We start from the raw sequence: 19,575 nt of genomic DNA, 5'->3' as shown, positions 1-19,575 counted from the left end.
AACTAAACTGAAAGAAGTATTCAAGCTGATGGTAAACACTCCAGTATCTCCTAAACTACAGGATGAAAGCTTGCCTTGCCTGATAGAAGGACAACCAAACTTATGCACCGAGGCTTCATAGCCTCCTTTTCACAGACAAGGCTTAATACCAATATTTTAAAATTAAAAAGAAAGAACATTATAGCTCTGACAGACTTGGAACAAACAGGAAACAAAGACTGGACCGCATGATAATTATTCCCAGATTTCCAGTGTTCTGGGATACACATGATGTAATTAAATGTATTTTAAGATGCCTTTGCTTTAGTCTTTTTTTTATTTCACAAATCACCTTAGAACTGTTTATTGAGGCTCTAAATTTAATGTCGTTCTACTCTTTTTGATTTGGATACACCAGTCTTCATGAACGTTTCTTTGTTTTATGCATACACAAGAGCTCCGAATTTTCCTGACGGTGCTGCTAGGTAGTACTACAACTCCTAGAAGGAGCAACAACAGTGCCACACAAAAAGACAGTAGTGAAATACTCAGCTGTTGCAAAGTCTTTGCTCCCATTCTGCTTAGCAGCTGTGGCCTTCAGTCTCACAGAGAAATTGGATTTGTGGATTGTAAAGGGAAGCAGGTGAACATAACATCACTGCAGTAGAACAAAGGACAGGTAGAAACAATCTGTCCATTAGATCAGTAACATACCGTTACTCCAGTTAGACCTGGGCCTTTTCCTTCAATTAGTTTATATATTTCTTGAAGTGCTTCCTCATCACTTTTGCCTTTAAATCGCTTCTTGGAGAGTTCTTGAAGAGCTTCCTTAAACTGCTCAAAATTAATAGTTCTTACAGACTTTCCCCTGTTGAAACACACAGCAATTGAAAGAAATTACAAGAGAGCACAAAAAGCATTCCAAAAATAGCAGAATGGTTTCAGTTTACTGCAGTAAACAACAGAAAACTCCAACAGAACAGGAAGACCCATGCAGCCCATTTATGGCATCAAATAAAACATATCCCAGGAATCTCGCTGTATTTTTATATGTACATCAGTAGGATAGCACTTTACAAACCTCCCTTCATGAATGTTCAGAAATAAAGAGGAAATAGAGGGACCTGATCTGCTGTCAAGATGCCTGCAGCTCATCAAATTAAATATAGCCTCATTTGGTTGATCACTTGTAAAGCCTGCATGTACGAGACAATTATTGAAGCATCTCAGGTGCTTCTTTTTATTTACCATTTTTTAATCCTCTTTGAATACCTGGTTATCAAATTATTTACAGGTCACTATTCATGTATTCACAGCAAATTAAGAATAATGCTATTGTGTAAAGCAAACTACTGAAAAGCGTTTAAAAACTTGAAATTCTTCCTTAATTGAAGACTGACAAATTTCTAAATGACACATTTAAATTCAATACCTGTTTTCCTTCATAGACCATCATCTTCAAAAAACATTCACAGGTCCACAGAAAACTCAATATAGTAGTCTGGTAAACTCATAAACCTCCTAGAAATTCAGAGCTGGTTACTTGCTGTAGTTTTCACTAATAGGAAGACCATATTTTTACATTAGTAAATTACTTATATTTACTTTTAATGGAGAGAGTTTTGGTATACAAGTGTGTGGTGCAAAATCTGACAAGCGGGAAATTCACACTTTACAAACACCAGTTTATACTGTCATTCCTGCAGATCTTTTTTGGTCCATCAGACCAAAGAATGCAATTGCCAGAACTCTTACAAAGAAATTCAGCATCCACTACAGAGATGTGTTTACCCAAAAGGAGGTTCATGAATGTCTGCTTTCTAGCATTTTAAAATATTCTGTTTAGGCAGGAGGTAATGATGTGGAGTATATACTGTTCCATTCAATTCCATAATATTAAACTATTTTTAGTGTTCCTCATTTTAAAATTCAGATATGAAGCGACAGCATTAGAGAGTTTACTCACCGTTAAAAAAACTCAGTGATTTTTAGCTTTTATGAGTTATAGCAGACATAAACTACACCTTTTCCTGTATTAGTAAATTACAGATGCTCTGATCTTTTGAATAAGAATTTACACCCCAAAATTTTGCCATATACTTTGAACTAAAATTTAACAGATCAAATAGAAACATTTTCAAATAGATACTTATGCTGATATAATCTTAAAGAGTACCATCTTCAAAAGCAGAAAACGTTTAAAATATTACAAAACTCTCGAAGTAATATTTGAAAGTCCATGTTGCTGGGAAACATACAACTACACAAGTTTTATTTGCTGCTTGAGCATTTCTTTTTATGTCAATTTGGAGAACATTTCGAGGGAATAAATCAGGGGAAAAAATAACCAGCCACCACCACACAAACCAGACCAGTCCTTTCAACAGAGACAGCTGTTTATATAGGAATAAACAATAGATGCTAGGATAGAGAAAGTGTACACTGCCAACAGAAATTTTGGGCTAGAAAAGCAGTACACAGAAATCTAATTTTAATTCAAGTGGCAAAAAGACCATTGCGAGGAGCAATTCAGCTGTCACAGATTTATCTTTGATCTTCTCTTAGATACCTTCAGTGGTCAAATACCTCCCAGCTGGAGGATGCCTCCACTAATGAAAAGGGGAAGTGAGATTTCTGGTTTAGTGACCAACAGTTAGAAAATTATTCCTATTTCACTTAATTGAACAAAAAATGAAATTTTACCCCAGGCTGTTAAAACCAGGACAAATTGGCTATCCACAATAAAATTCAACACTAAGGGAGCCCTTTACATAATTATTCATTACTAGTATTCTTTATTTTCAATGAAACCCAACATATGCAGCAAACCTCAGCAACCCCTACAAAACAAACCTCCTGTGTTTTTTGACCAAACATTGCTGTTTGCAACTACTTGTCTGCTTTAGGTGAAGCATGTGCTGGAGTATCTCATGGGAATAGCTAGTAAAAGAACATCATGACAGTAGAAATAAAGAATATAATCAAGCATTTCATTAATCAGAAAGACACATGGAATAAACCACAGTTAACTACCTGGAATTTCTCCAGGATTCTCATTAACAGGATTAACATCCCTCTTCTGATGAAACTTGTCCAAGAACTTTTAAGTAGCTCAAGAGGTCAAAACTTCATTTTGTTTTGCCTCTTATTTAGAAAAAGAAAGCATTGGCAATCATAGTGAAGCTTCAGTATTACAACACCCTCAGGCCCTCGCTCTCTACAGACTCACAGCCAAGTCTACCATACAGGCCTTTCAAACGCAGTTTTCTGTAGCACATAGGTTTAGCTCAGATCATCAGTCAGGATCATCACAATGGGAAAGAGAATGATCACTTTCAGCAAAACCAGCAGAAATTCATGTTGACCCATTTATTTTTCACAGAATATTCTGAGCTGGAAGGGACCCACAAGGATCATCTCTTAAATGATCACACTGACAACCTTGTTGCTATTAGCACCATGCTCTAACTAACTGAACTGATCTCAGGGTTCTATTAACACATGAAGAATTTTTGGTTGGACACTTATAAAATAGAAGAGCGTAACCTTTGTGTGTGTGTGTGTATTGAAAGGAAAAATAGATAAATAAGGCTGCCAAGAGGAACAAAGAACATCTGGTCTAAGACACAGGTATACCTACCTCTGACATTCGGTCTTTTCCCTGTCACTTACATGGGGTAAGGAAATGAGTGGATTTTTCCCCTCCAGCTTAAGGTATAACCAAAAACTGGACACATATATGACCAATGTAGTATTGCAGCTGGACCCCAAAAGAAACAAATGTTCATTGTAGCTGATATCCTTTACCAGCAAACAACATTAATTGGAGTGATGCCAAAAACAGGACTGGGAGTAAAGGAATTTTTGCAACCATATCCCAAGTTTCTTAAATGAAACTACTTTAATTTTGAAATTTATCTTTTTCTACACTCCAAATATATCCCCCCTCTTGCTCCATCATCTATTACAATATTATCAGATCCACTTGTAAAGCATTACCTTCAAAACCCTATTGTTGCAACGTATGTCAAGTCTTGTGGAAAACCCTAGGAACACAATGTGTTCTGGCACTTTTGGTATGTGAGGTATGGTACATGTATGCCAGGTACCAGCATCTAAATTATAAAGCAGCAATCCTACACCCCTCCTGTCTCTAGAAACAGGTCTCAAAGAGCTCTGAGCAGTTGTTATCGTGATTACTAACTAGAACAGCATACTCCCCTCTCTTCTGTCTGTACAGTCATGGGTTGAATGCCCAGGAGAAAACTGACTGAGTAGGTAGAAATGACAGAGGGAAAGTCTTTCAACGAACCTTTATTTACACTCTCTCCCATCCAGGTCCACAAAAACACCCCAGGGATAATGACTTGGGAGCACTACTGGATGGAAAATTGGACATGAGCCAAAAATGTGCACTCCCACCCCAGAATGCCAATTGTATCCTGGGCTGCACCAAAAGCAGCGTGGGCAGCAGGGCAAGGGAGAGGATTCTGCCCCCCTGGTCTTCTCTGGGGAGAGCCCACTAGGAACACTGCATCCAGCTCTGGAGTCACCAGCACAGGAAGGACATCAACCTGTTGGAGCAAGTCCAGAGGAGGGCCACAGAGTTGATCAGAGGGAAGGAACACCACTGCCCTGAAGAAAAGTTGAGAGAGTTGGGGTTGTTTAATCTGGTGGACACATGGGTCCAGGAGACCTTACTGCAGCTTTTCAGTACTGAAAGGGTGCTTACAAGAAAGATAGGGGCAGGCTCTTTAGCAGGGCTGTTGTGATAGGACAAGGTAATGCTTGTAAACTAAAGCAGGGTAGATTCAGACTGGATATAAGGAAGACAGTTTCTTAGGATGGTGGTGAAACACTGGAAGAGGTTGCCCAGAGAACTGGTAGATGGCCCATCCCTGGTCAGGTTGGATGGGACTATGAGAAACCTGATCTCATCCAACATGTCCCTGCTCACTGGGGGAAGGGGGGAGGTGGTGGTGTTCACCTTGATGATCTGTAAAAGGCTCCCTCCAACTCAAACTATTGTATGAAAAATTATAATACTACAAACACTGCATAACACATAAGGCTGTCATACCCCCAGTTTATTTTCACCATTTCTAATGCCCTGTTCACATTCAGGAAACCCCTTACTAATACCAATTTTACAGAAGTCGTGAACTAAAGAAAAAAACCCCAACCCATAACCCCCCCAAAAAACTAATTTCTTCCTATTAGGCAACTGCTACCAAGAATCAGCTTCTTTGTGTATATTTGTAACTTGTTTTTAGAAGTTCATTATAAATATCTCATTTCCATGGGAATAATGAAACAAATATATTGACTTCCATTTTCCAAGTGTTACAAGTTCAAACAGCTTCTCAACAAATAAGTATGCCGGGGTGATCGCTTAGCTCTTAACACTCATCCCCTTAGGTTTAGCATTCCTGAGAGTTAGTATAGAAAACACAAAGAACTGTATATTAAAAAAAAAAATTAAAATCAGACATTGGAAATTATTATTAAAACTGACCAGAAAATAAGACAAAATGGAAAATAGCACCAAACAAGGGAAGGTAGGGGAGAAAAAAGGTTTTCACAAAACTACGTGTCATAAAGTTGGCCACTTCAATGAAAAGAACAATATATATATGAGGGACAATAATACTAAATTTTTTTAAAGCCCTGTACTTTATTATGACACAAAGAAACCTTTATGTTTAGAAAGGATACATTCTTACATACCATTCTATTTTAAGCTCTGCTTCTTACAACTAACAGAATTACTCTAATGCATCATCCAGGGACGGAAACTGCATTCATGGTACACTAATGACATCCTCCTGTATCTATGCCTACATTTGGGAACATAATGAAAATACTCAGAAGAATTTTAGGAAGCTTCCCATCACTTCCACTACCTTGTTAAGTCTCTCCACATATGGCCACTACAGACTGGGAGATTCTGAACTAAAGTTTGAAACCGTCAGTTTGCTCTTGGGAGCCCAAGCTCAACTATATAAAAGCATCAGTTCTGTGTCTGGACATTAGCACAGTAAACAACGTGCAAAACATCAAACATTGCCCCAAAGTAGATTGGAATAGCAAGTGATGCAGTTTTCATTAGCAAATATTACTATTAACACTGCCTTGAGCTCATAAGCGTGAAAGTGACTGCTGCAAATGGATATTGTGGACTCGAATACTATTTGGAGTAACAGTTGTCCACAATTTCAGCTGAACAGCTACACAAATACACTCCACACACCCAATACACAAAACCCTTGACCAGTATTAGATATCTTTATCTCCACAGCACTAAAACAGTTCAGTGTTAATACAACGAAGTCTACAATTTAATAGATCCTGCTGTAATCTCCGAGCTACAAAAAGTCATCCCAAATTCCCTCACAGTACGATGCTTTTCTATTTTCTTACATTGAAGATGTAAGAGGAAGGAAGAGGATGTAGAATTACTGAGAGAAGCTTCTGTTTTTGTTAGCATGCCAGAGAGGATTAGAGCAGGACTGTTCTGCTGTGGAAATTGTCATCCATCCACAAAGGTTTAAGGAGTATAACAGGTCTGAAAAGGGTCTGAAGACACCATAACTAGAGGTGAAAGCCCATCAAATGTTTTTGCATAAACTCTAACAGAAGCAGTTTTGTTGATAAGTTTTATTTATTCTAAATTCACCAGGAACTTGAGTGTCTCAGTCAACTGAGCAGTCAAGTAAAAATCAACAGCATCTTTTTGTGCAAATTAGAACTAACAGGACTAGGGTACTTCCTATATTTATTCCCTTCCCGAGGCAGTCTCATGCATTCAGAAAACAGAATGAAGGATCACACTGGCAAGAGAATGCACGGGCAGCTTATTTGTCATAGTTTCTCACTTACTGGCACAATAAGCCTGATCAGGCTATTTCTGATTTGCCACTATTGCTCCCGCATCTGTGCAGGCAAATGCTAACTAATACTAAGAAACATTTCTAAATTATCAGAATTAATCATGGAAAACTATTCAAATTAATCATATAAAGGCATCATCACCGAGAACAAGACCATCAGTCAGGCGTTTTATCCTAAGGGTTAACTAAAGCCATATTTCCTAATGATATTCAGCCCAGACTTCAAACTTGAGCTGTTTCTCTTTTATCTTAAAAAGCCATACTACAAACTCCCTATAGCTGAAACTCCCCAATTTTCATACAAAGATTTTTCTTATTTACCACTTTACAGCAGCAACTTTATTATTATTACTGTATTATGGCCCAGATCATTCACTCCTCTTTCTTTGTTTAGTAGAAGAGATACTTTCTCTTCCTTGCTATTTGTAAAAGCAAACCAGGTCATCATGATGTGGTCTATAAACATCATGTATGTTGATAACAATTGCTAGTGCTATTTTTACTGTACACGTTGACAATCATAAGGTACCACAGACAAATTCCTTGAAGCAAAATAGGTTTGTACTGGTCTCCGCAAAATACAACACTCATCTAACAGATGTATTTTTTTTTTCCAAGAACGCCTGCTGTAATGTTATCACCACAAAGTCCAAGGCTGTTTAACTGGGAAGCAGATTATGCTGCAGGGTTGGTGGTTTATTTTTCTCTTTTTGTGGTTTACAATTTTCACTTTCTCTTGTCTTATACAGCTGAGAATTACTGCTGGCTATCAACACGATAATTCACAGCCAAAAAGCTCCAAACTAAAGGTAGGTCCCTAGGTAGCTGGTAGAACCTTCCAATGTAATGGAGTATTTATGATATCCTGTGACAGTCTGGTTTTTGCTGTGTAACAGTCAAAAACAAAATAAAAAACCTTAGATATATAGTACAAAAAACCCCTTAAAAATGAAGAGGAGAACAGTTTTTTGGATAAAACTGAACAATGTATGATTAACCCAAAGCACAGGCTTGTGTATAAATTTTACAAATACAGCTGAAGATAGATGGGCAAGGCAGAGAAAACTACTTTAATAATATCAGGTTATTTGCAGAACACTAACAGCTCTAAAGAGACATGGTTAAAAAAACAAAATTAGGATAACAAAACTTCAGGTATCACCTTGCATCAGACTTCGGCCCAATTAATGGGTAAAACTGGGATATTGAAATTAAATATCTGTATGTTGATGCAAGCAGGAGTAATTTGGCAAATTTTTAGGAAAGAAGATACCTTAAAAAAAATGATCCTCGGAAGAAGCTACAATAGAGATCTTCAGCTGAAGTAGTGGTCACTTCTGGAACACAGGCACCTTTACATGGCTATTTACCACAAGTGGATTCTTTTGAGAGGAAGAGTACAACTGACAATGAAGACATCTAGATGACCTACACAATTAGACTCTGTCTCAGATAGATGGCATCTTGGCCAAATCATGCCACAGGAGTTGGACTAGATTGCTTCATACATCCCATGACCACAAGGGAATGCCATTATTAGTTTTCCAAGAAAGCAAAACAAGACAAGCACAACGCGAAACGCAGTACAAAATTCTCTCACTGTATCACTGCAAATAGTCATGACTTACAGAAACCTCTCTGGGAGTGGGTCACAAGGGCAGAACACCTCAGGAACTGAACCTGGAACAGCCAGTTTTCCCTCCAGGTGCTTTCTGTCTCACTACAGCACAAGTGTAAAGCAGAGTATGCCCAGTTTATTTTAAGTATCTGAAGCTCAGACAGCTGCTATGTTGTGAAAATCTGAAGCAAGAGCACATTAGCAGCTCACTAAACTAGCAGCTGGTACCTTTATCAGACTTCATTGCAACTTAAAATATTTTAGGCTTCTCTTACAAAACCTCTATTTTCTGACAGTTGAGGTTAACACTTCTCTCCCCTTGCCTGTTTTTTTCTAGCATTTCCTTCCTACATGCTTCACTCACAGTGAAAATTCATTTCCATTAAAATAAAATCTGAAATTCAAAAAATGACAAACCCAACAGCTATGAGCTTATCAGATAAAATAGTATTGGGAAGGGAACAGAAGGGGACTGAAGAAAGAATATGACTGGGCAAAAACATTAATAAGTAAAAGCTTCCATAGGAAAGCCAATCCTAGAATGAGTTAAAGAAGTTAAAAAGATCAATGGGATTTAGAGAGGATGAGGAAAAGACAAAGTCCAAGCAGACAGCAGATCTGATCGTTATATATTGCTTAGAGGAAAAGATTAAATTAGCTTAAAGAGAGTAACAGAATCCACTTATTTCCTATTTGTTTGGGATTTTTTTCAGTTTAAGAGAACAAAAATAAAGTTACACTTGAATATTTAATAATGAAGATCCATGTAATGGTTAGCTACTGATAAAAAGAAGCATTAGGAAAACTCTGTGAAGCCTGAAGAAAACACATGCCCCAACTTACATCCAAGGAGTTTGCAAGTGGCATGACAGGCATATACCCCAGTTTTGAAAGAAACAGAAACATGCTATCAAGTAGTCTGGGAATACTTCAGGTTTTCCTTGCTACAGAAGAGAGATCACCTTCTGGTTGTCAATCCTGTGGACCCTATACAAAGAATGTAAAAACTGTACACACACAGCAGATAGAAGACAATTTTATCACTCCTTTACAATGCTGTCTACTCCTGTAAAAGAATCTAATGAGTTTGGATCAAAGATCCAACACTGCAGACAATGTTCAGTAACACAGAAATCCATCTCTTGGGTGCCTGAAGGACTGACACCATTTGACAGCACTATTTGGGTGGAAGTTAGAATATTAAAGGACATGGAAGGGGTGAGTGATACTAGCAGGAACATTAGCCAAAGTACAAAATTATGTAGGAAATTAGGAGCAATTCAAAGAAGAGGCTGCAGACAGGTCTTAGACACAAATGGTAGGGGACAAACTAGTGCTGAAACTGAAAGAAAATGTCTCAAAATCAGGCTTCTGGCTTATATGCTGGTTTCTTCTACGGAAGGCTCACTTTATTTACTGTTCTCTTTGGTTCTTGTCATCTCAAGGATATGCACTAGGCTAGGCATACACACATCATAGGGGAAGGGAGCAGAAACTAACCACAGTGTAATAATCCAATAGAGTGCACAACTCCCAGAGACACCACCAAGCATATCCAAAATAAAAAAATCCAAGAGGATGATGTCATAGTGCTCAGTAAGTCAGCCTCAGACAAATAAATTAAAGCAGTTTAGAATAGTTGAAGATTTACTAAGCACTCTCAATATCTAATCACTTTGTCAGTCTTCCCCAGGCTGAGCTTACCACACAAGCTAGTGGTAAGAAGCTATTTTCATATAATATTACTTACCATTTTACCTTCAGAGAGTTGAAAAAGCTGATACAACAACTACAGTTTCAAAAGCTCTTTCTGCTGTTGCAGTGCAGGGGCTTAGGGCAAAGGCATTACAGCTGAGAGGACAGGCCAAAGCACCAACACCACCTGTACTTTCTCCACCAGTTAAAGCAGTGCACACGAACACATGGCCTGATAACTGAGGGGAAGAAAAGTAGGATACCCAGATAAGGCATCCTTCTAGAGCTCACCAGCAATCCCATGTGAGCTGACATGTCTCATTCATGCCCCAGAACAAAAAAAACAAAAACCAAAAAAACCAGCAGTCAAGTTTATTTTGACTCAGTCTCCTGATTTCACACTTAGTGTGAAAATATTTAGTTAAAAATGAGACCAATCAAAGTACAATGAAACAACATCTGTGGCAAGCACAGACTCTTTCCCATGGGAATTCTCTTCCTCTTCCTGTGTTCTATAAACAAAGATAAAGTTTGGATGTTATTGAAACGGTCTCTGGAAAGATAGGCAGTTCAAGCCTGGCCAATCAGCCTAGGGGGAGGTTTTGAACTGACCCAATCCTGACGATCTTTGAACATCTATGTAAGTTTTAGAATTAATTAATAAAATCAGAAATTTGCCACATTCGACACGGCCTGGTTCTTGCACTCTGCTAACGGTTCAACAGCGAGAAACATCCAACATGAACACTGTTGAAAGAAAACTAGAATACTGCGACAAGCCATGACCATGGGTAAGGCAAATGCTGCGTGGCCAAACATCCTCTAAGCAGAAGCGAATGCATTCGATCCCAAGTACTTAATCCATAGAAACTATATAAAACTCTTCATAAGTATGAGCAGAAAAAGATCCTCAAAGGACAGCTTTCAGATTACTAGCTATTTTTCAGCACTTCATTTATATTACTAACCTGAATTTATATTTACACTCAGAGACAGAAGAGAGACACAACCTAATGAACTTTCATGTTAGCACCCAGTCCCCTCAGGCATTTGGTGAACACTAACCTTCCTTACTGCTTTCACTCTACACACAGTATTGACGTTTTGACTGTGTTGACGTTCAGGGAAGACATTACCTCTTTTAAAGAGACCAGTTAACCAAGAACAGGACATGACATTTACTGGGGAATAAAAAGAGAAATTTTCACAACAGAAAACAAAGAGTTACATAAAAGAGTGGTTTTTTTTATTAATGAGACTCAGAACAGAAAAGCTCTGTATCTAAGAACTAGATACTGAATGGTTATATGATATGACATCCTACCTGATTTAGAGAAAATTCAAACTTAAGGGGACAAAGAACAATGGCATTATTAAATAGGACTGGACACAGTAAGATCTTAACTCCTTAAGTCTCAAGATATTAGAGTTTAAATTATGCTTTCATTAAGAACTGAATTGGACATTGAAAGTAAACCACTGCACAAGGGACAGAATAATAACTGAATCCAACTCTTTATTACAGAACAACAGTAAGGGTCCAAGCTTCTTTATAGAAACATATTATCCAAAATTTTTTCTCCTCTCAGTTTTTCCTTAAAATTACATGAAAAAAACAAACCCTACTTTATGTGCTACTAACTCCCCTGGAATTTCTTTCTTGTCTTCATCCTCGGATTTTGTGATGTTCCAGCAAAAAGCCTAGCTCTGTATCCTTACAATGTCTATACCCTGAGGGATTTTAAATTTCCAGACAGGAATTTTATAAATTCTGAAATTTTTAGCCATTTTTCCTACATTGAACCAATCCACATCAGAGCAGCATGCAAAATACAATGCAAAATGGTTGCAAGGCAAAGGGTGAGTATTGTAGGGACGTTTTTATATCACTATGAAGCTCAAGTAAAACCACAAGTACAATTCAAACATTTTATTGCTTGTTCCTGTGGAGAAAGATGTCTGGAACACTATTTCAGCAAGGCCTCTGACAAAACTTCCGTCCTAATTCAGAAATTACATTGGTCAATATAAAGTAAAGAAGTCCCTGGCTGACGACAAGAAAAATGAAGGGAAAGGGATAAATAACACAACCTTGAATTCATATAGAGCATAACCACTCTACTATTCAGGCATGGCAGCTATTTGTTAATGACCATACTGCCAGGACACAGCAAGTTTACTCATATTCCTTGGCCAAGAAATTCAGAAAGCTCTGTCTGATAGCTGAGGTATCCAGGACATTCCTCCCTACCCTCCAAGTAAATATTTCCAGTTACAGACTGGTTTTGGGTGTGTTTTTTGTGAGAAAGGTACAATACCATTTAATACTATAGATAGGAAATATTATATGTATTTTTCAAAAATAGCTTTGCATAGCTTTTCTGAAACATGATCTAAACATTAAGCAACACAGCTTGATGTATTTAGGGACTTCAGCTCAGCAGCCAAGCTCAGCAGTAAGCAACTCATTGCTTATAAAAATGCTACTATGAAAGCCAGAGCAGCAGTCCTCTAATCCAAGATGTAATTTTCCTTTAGAGTTTAATAACACAGAATTTAAACCCAAGAGTTTTATCAGATTGTCCCAATAAGAAAATATCATTGTCAGGTGGTTTTATAACAAAAACTTTCCTGTTTTTCCAAAGGATTTCACAGAGTTGGATTGTTTTCAATGTCAGATCACTTCTAACCACAAAAGCAATTTCTGAACCCAGTGACAGCTCAATGATAGTGAACTCTCCCAAGTAACAGAGGTGTGTGTTTGTGGGAGAAGTTGTTTCAGTGATCCTGGTGACATGGAGAAAACACGGATGTATGTATATCTGCTAACACTTTTTGCTGGCAATATGAGAAGGTGGCAGCATTAAAAATAGACAGCTGGTGTTAACTGACACCAGCACAGTCTCAGTCGGTAGGAATCATTGACCATGGTTGCAGATAGAAAGGTGTGAAATCAAGAATGACAAACCAAGTGAAAAAAGAGAAACTAACTACAGTGTTAAGTCCATATCCATAGGTCACATGCAGAGAAAGACACAAAACTTTGTCATAACCAACAGCCAAGGACCAAATCACAACCTTCAAGAAAGGAGAATCCAGACTGCAGGTCTTCAAGGAAGTGTGTTTGTGAAACACATTTTCTCTTTCAAACAAAACAAGAAATAGAATAGAAATAATGAAGAAACTCTGTATTTCTCCCCTACTGGAAGACTGCCTTCCCATATGAAAAGGAAAATCAGATGGTCACAGTAAAGCTCTAAATATGCAGTCTCCAATCTTGTTGAATTCTGTCTGCTCCTTGCAACGCAGATTTCAACCTCTGTTAAAACTACAAAACTGACAATCATGTCCTGATCCCCATGTCCTTTTGATCTTCATGTCTTGTGAAACAGCAATTAGAGCTGCAATTGTCTGCATTGCCAGCATTCTCATTTACAAAACAAAAAGCGAGACAGAAGAATAGGTAGACCATGGCCAAAACAGTCTTTACAATGAGAGTAGGAGAGTATTTGAAGAGGCATTACCCTGTCGAGAACAATACTATTTTAAAAAGTGCAGATGGGAAATCTTAAGGCCAAATTACAGAGCAGCAAAAGCCACGTAACACTTGCACATAAGAAAGGAGACCTCATTTCTTCTACAGACCCACAAGTCTAAATCTAATTCCATGTGTCTGTTATTGCCAATGCAGAGAATATTCTTTAATAAGCTTCTCTGCTATGCCTTTATCATTTCTCCTTACCACATCTTGTGGAGATAGACATCTACCTTTGCACAGCTTAGGGAAAAAATAGCTAATGCATTTGATAACTTACTTATTTTGTATACCTCAAGAGCCATCTCTAGGCACTTTCCACGTCAACACAAGGTTGCTGCAATTGGCAATGTAACCCTGAATCTGAATGAAGATCTCCCTACTAATCATAACCAAGAACACCTGCAGGAAGCCCCAGTATACCTCGCAAGTAGTAAGGGCATGCGATGAGCTCAGAGATCTAAATAATTCAACATAGGCAAAGCATCAATTTGAAGAGAAAAAATACAGGGTTTGCAAAGCACAGAGTTTTACCCATCTCCAGACAAAAAAAATCTCAACTCTAGAGAAAGCCTCTAGAAATCAGGTAGTTACAATAAAGCTACATCCAGCCTCAGAAAGAAGCCATTTTGACTCCTTGGGTGAGAACGATTGATCCTCTCTCTGTGTCCAAAGCAGGGAACACATTTTCCAAACGGAATTCTCTGTTGTGCCACAGAATCTGCAGAACAGACCATGCCAATAATGTCTTGGCACAATGTGAAAGCTATAAACAGAGAGTGACCAAATTCTCTGTGGGGATCTATCACCTCCCCTGGATTAAAGATCTGTGTATCGGTCTTTACAGTGCTGACTCGTGCATCTGAAACCAATCCAGAAGAAAGGCAGAAAATTATGACAGTTGATACTAGTACAGATATTCCCTCATTTACATCACACTTCTCCATACAAAACACACAAAAATTTACAATAAATGGAGGTTTACCCACATAGTTGCAGACACCATCATCACAAAAAAAAATGACAAGGAACAATTAGGAAGACTCCAAGATGTCGGAATGAATTGTGAAAGTATACACTCTTTTGGAAATCTCTAACTTATTTAGACCAGCAGCTATTGAAGGATGGTATCAAGCCAGTGCTGGGTAAGATGCGCTGCCCTCTTGACTTTTGCTTTATAGAAAGGGCAGTTTCTGACTCATTTCCAAACACGAGTTAGTACATTCTTACACTGGCAATCTCCAGCAGCTCTCAGTTACTTACATTCAGAAAATGAGGCTTCACATCCTTTTTTTCTTGAATTACTATCTCAATTCAAAAACTAACGTTTTCTTCAAAGCCTCTGATTTCACCAGCAGAAGCTACGAAGTATTGCTCCAAACTATCATCCACTGCTATCTTGGTTCAAGAATATTCAATGTATCTAGTCCCATAAAGTTTTGTATAGAAGGGCGAGTTTGCTAAATAGTGGACAGTTAATGGTGCAATTAGTATTAGACTTCTGTGCTCTTATTCCAGTGCATGTGAGAAAACTCTCTTACCTTCCAAGTACATGCTAACTTAGTTGTGGCACAAAATCTTCTGAATAAGGAGAACTGCTGAATTTTCATGGTATCTAATTCAATGTATGGTCTCTCACCCTCCATCAGCACTGTCAATAGCGTAGACGCTGTTCGTCAGCAAGTCAAGTATATCTTCACAACCTATAATAAACAGCTGAAAACTGGCTCTTGCAAGAAAACACAATGGTACAAAACCAATAGTTTACCACAATGCCATGTATATATTACACAGTTTGTTTTTATGCTTTGTGTTGCATATACCAGCCTGCACAGGTCTACTCTGAAATCTCCCAAACCACAAAACTGACAACCATATTTACAGGGTTACATGTTGGTCATTTTTATTACAGAAGCTCTACATTAAGAATGTTCATACAAGCAGTCAATTTAAACTAGCTTAAGTAATTGATGAATATATTTATGGTTAATGTCTCATAGTAAGGATGGCAAAACCAGTAGGAATTCAACAGCAAATGTTTCAGGCTAATGCTCTCCTTCAATTACTTAACGAAGTTTGACAGAATAGAACACAAGCAAAGCAAGCTTTATGCACTCCTGAACATCTTATCCTACAACTACAGAGTACCCTATACCTACTGGTCAACAAGGCTCTGAGATCACATCTACAAAAACTACGTCTTTATGCCTTTCTAACCTGCAGCAGTTATAGGGCGTCCACTCCTTCAGAGGCATCAGTAGTCAAATCCTCTCACACTTCAAAGCTCAAAAAAACTCCCAGATTTTCAAATGGAGCTCAACAAAGATGACAAGCAGAAATTCTGGCCAGAAATCTTCTGAGTACATGCAAATCAGGCACACTCTGTATGCTTCCTTTTCTTAAACAACAGCATATAACAATGCCATTGAGAGGTTAGTCAGTACTGTAACTCCTTTAAAAATCACTATGTGTGTTGCAGAAGCTGTGCTCTTTAGCAAATGACTGCTCCCAAGACTAAGAGATCACACCTGGGGCAAGCATATATAGAAATCTAATCAACACTTGGCCTAAGTTATTTAGGCAACTGTCTCCAGAAAGTATATCTTGTCATCTTCTTTATCTCAAAGCTTTGATAAATTGAGTTGAAAACCCTCCAAAAAGAGCAAACGTCATGTTAGATAATATCAAGCCAATGCTCCCTAACATTAAAGAAATCCAGTTCTCTATGGGTAGTTCTTAAGTCTGATAGCTCTTATATATCTCTGCTGTTTACTTCAGGTTACCATCACTTCACTATCCACCTGGACTATGGCTTTCACAGATTAGTATTCAAAGACATAAGGAAGCCAATGACTGGGTAACAGAGTGTAGCATCTAAAAGGGAAATAAAAGGAACAATCTTCCAAGCATGCTGTATTGTTGGACACAGAACACAAACCTACATCAGGAAAGGAATTTAAAAATTTAAAAGGGTTTAAAATGGCCAATGTTGACTGAAGATGCAGCCAGCTGGATTTTAAGGTCAGCCTCAAAACCAGAATGTTAAATCAGCACACAGAGTTCATCCTATTCAGTACAGAAATAGGAAAACCAAGCAGCTTGTTTAACTGTCTAGTATGCTTGCCATAACATTCTTCATCTGGTTAGGGGAGTCCCAGTAGGCCATAGCCTGTTGTCTTGGAAAAAAAAAAAAAAAAAAATCAAGCAAGTTCTGTGCATTTTAGTTCAACAGTTTTCCCACCTACAACATCCACTTCAGCATAATGTAAAACTCTCCCATTACTCTCAGCTGAGGTGAAGTGATGAAAGAAAAGCAACCTATCTGGAAGAGGACAGCACAGTCCCAGCTTTTCTGCAAAGATAAAGAAATAACTTGCATTTGGTTTTACTATAAAGACTTAGAAAAAAAGTAATGCTATTTTTGTTTTAGATAATAAAGGATGAACTGCTGAAACACATGGCAAATGCATTGGTCCTCTCAAGGATCACCTAAATTGAATGATCTCCATTGTTCCTTTTAAACTAGTACCAAGACTTACTGGGAACAAAAAACATTTAATCAGATCATAGTCATTAATTTTAGATTTGCATTGACACCGCTCATTATCTTTAATTATTATCATGAAAAATGTCCTGAACTCAAAGCTCAGACAGTTCACTACCATTTGACATCTAGAATCAAAATTCTTTATTTCTGAATATACTGCCTTTCAATGCCTTCTCATGTTGTTCTATTAGACTTGAAACCTATCCCCCAACCTACAAAGCTTTTTAGACAATAATAATAATAATAATAATAACAATAAAGACAGAACCAATAAATGCCAAAAAACTCCATTCTTCTTATTTTTCCTACCTATAGGCTCTTTTAAGAATACCAGCTCACCTGTTAATTTTTTTCTGAAAATAAAAAGGCACCAAAAAAATCAAATAAAACATCCTCCCTAGAAACCTTCTTGTAGAGCTGAAAACACTCATCAATGCATACTGCTTAGAAACCTACAAAACCTTCTGTTGGCACCACACCAAATGACAACAGAATGACACATGCTGCTCTCTGCTTGGATTACAAATGCCCCAGGCATCTAGTTCCATACAGCAACCATGACAGGAAGAAAAAGAAACAGCTTAAATTTGGAAGAAACTTTACTACTTGTTTCAAATTGCAACACAGGAAGACAGTCCATAACAAGCATCAAAATAGGGATGGGTGACACAAACTATCTTACTCTGCAGCAGCAGTGGCTGCTATGCATGGGAAATGATGGGAGAGCAATGGTAAATAGTGCAGCCACCACTGTTAAGGCAGCCCATACCACAGAGGCTTGTTCCAGCAGACGCAAACACACATCACCTTTTTGTGAAATACAGACTGCATATGATGATGAATAAGAGCTGCCCACCCTCTAATCTATGACCCTCTTATCAGTAGCCTCTTATATTACTCTCACACTGGTCTGGGTCAGATAAACTCTCCCTTCTCAGCACTGTTGGTTCCATTCAGAAGTTTAACAAACACCCCACACTGAGTAACAAACACCTCGAATATCACAAAGCAGCTAACTACAGGGTTAATTGGTACTGCACTGGGAACTGCAATGAGTATATCTGGAGATCCTGTAAAACTGAGATAGATTCCAGCCAATAAGCACAGACACATTTTGTTTTCTTATACAAATTTTTCAGTTGTGCTGTAATGAACTACTATAGAGTTACAGTATCATTGTATCAACTGTTCTTAACTGCAAGAAAAACATCTTATATACAATTATAAGGATATAAAAGCTATCAGATGCGTCTTTTACATACCATTAAAAATATCATATTGACAATACAAAAAATACTTGTTAGCTTATTTTCATTTTTAAGCAGTACTTGCAACTGAAGGGCATATAATAAAGATCCAAGACATCTGGGCAATGAAGCAAGTGCTGTCATGTGTCATGAGAGTCACAGCCTGGTGCCAAAGATCACCAGCGCTCTGCAGCTGCTGGTGCCCATGATCACAAATGGCACTAAGCGGTACAATGATCTCCTGTATTGGCAGAGACAAACAGATAAACTGACAAACAGATAAACTGACATCCTGCTCACCAGATGACAGCGGTGGCCTATCCCTTTCTTTAGAGTTTTCTATATTTCTGCCTAGAAAAGGAGCACACTAGAAATCTTTTTGCTTTTCTGAGCATTGTACTGCCACAATCAGGAAAATAAGGCAACAGTGTAAGACTGAAAGATTTCCCACACTTTCAGAACCTTACCTTCCAGAACAAACTTAGAGGCAAAGAAGAAGAGGAAAGACAATTCAGTGCTGCCAAGCCAGTGCTCCTCATTTGCTGTCAGCACATGTTACCATCCCATTTATGAAGCTCACAGTTCAAAACGCAAGCAAATGCCACAAAAGCTCTGCACCTGGCACAGTGCAAAGGGCTGCACAAGCAGGGCACTGCAGCACCACACACTTGCAGCTGCACGGGGCTCATTGCTGCAGCAGCACAACCCTCGGCAAGCTCGCGGGAGCTGTGCCGGGCAGCTCTGCACGCAGTGTGGCACCATTCCCAAAAGCATCTCCAGAACCAATTCCTGGGAAGGAAAAGCACCAAGAAAACCTACTGGACTTCAGGAATATCACACACTCAAAACAAGACACCAAGTGCCCTCCCTTTCACAATGAACTCTTGGCTCCACTTAAACAACTTTGCCTGAAGATATTTTCCACTGCTTGCCATCGCTGAGAAAGATTTGGGTTTGATTTAAAGCTGTTCCACAGCTTAAGCGGAAACTTAATGATGCAAACCTTGCAGTAGGGTTTTCTGGTTGTTTTTCTTTCCTGAATTACAAATGTCCAGAGAGCACAG

The 19,575-nt window shown here is 38.3% G+C and overlaps 1 protein-coding gene across 6 annotated transcripts in view; it reads right to left on the bottom strand.

Annotated features, from left to right (window-relative positions):
- TPPP (tubulin polymerization promoting protein) overlaps positions 1-19,575 on the bottom strand; it is a 72,892-nt gene that overhangs the window by 29,410 nt on the left and 23,907 nt on the right. For 4 of the 6 annotated variants that reach the window (XR_014849924.1, XM_085051772.1, XM_085051773.1 and 1 more), the window contains exon 3: positions 694-847. The exons of the other annotated variants lie outside the window; for them this stretch is intronic. Coding sequence is in view for 3 of the 4 variants with exons in the window: in XM_085051772.1 (XP_084907898.1) it covers positions 694-847 (154 nt within the window). In the remaining variant the exon portion in view is untranslated. The remainder of the gene's footprint in view (positions 1-693; positions 848-19,575) is intronic. 6 annotated transcript variants of the gene reach the window in all.

This window comes from Lichenostomus cassidix, chromosome 2, assembly GCF_008360975.1.
Source record: "Lichenostomus cassidix isolate B80296 chromosome 2, HeHo_3.0, whole genome shotgun sequence".
NCBI classification, from domain to species: Eukaryota; Metazoa; Chordata; class Aves; order Passeriformes; family Meliphagidae; genus Lichenostomus; species Lichenostomus cassidix.
The sequence above is the reverse complement of the archived record's forward strand: the minus strand, read 5'-3'. Positions and strand labels throughout refer to the sequence as shown.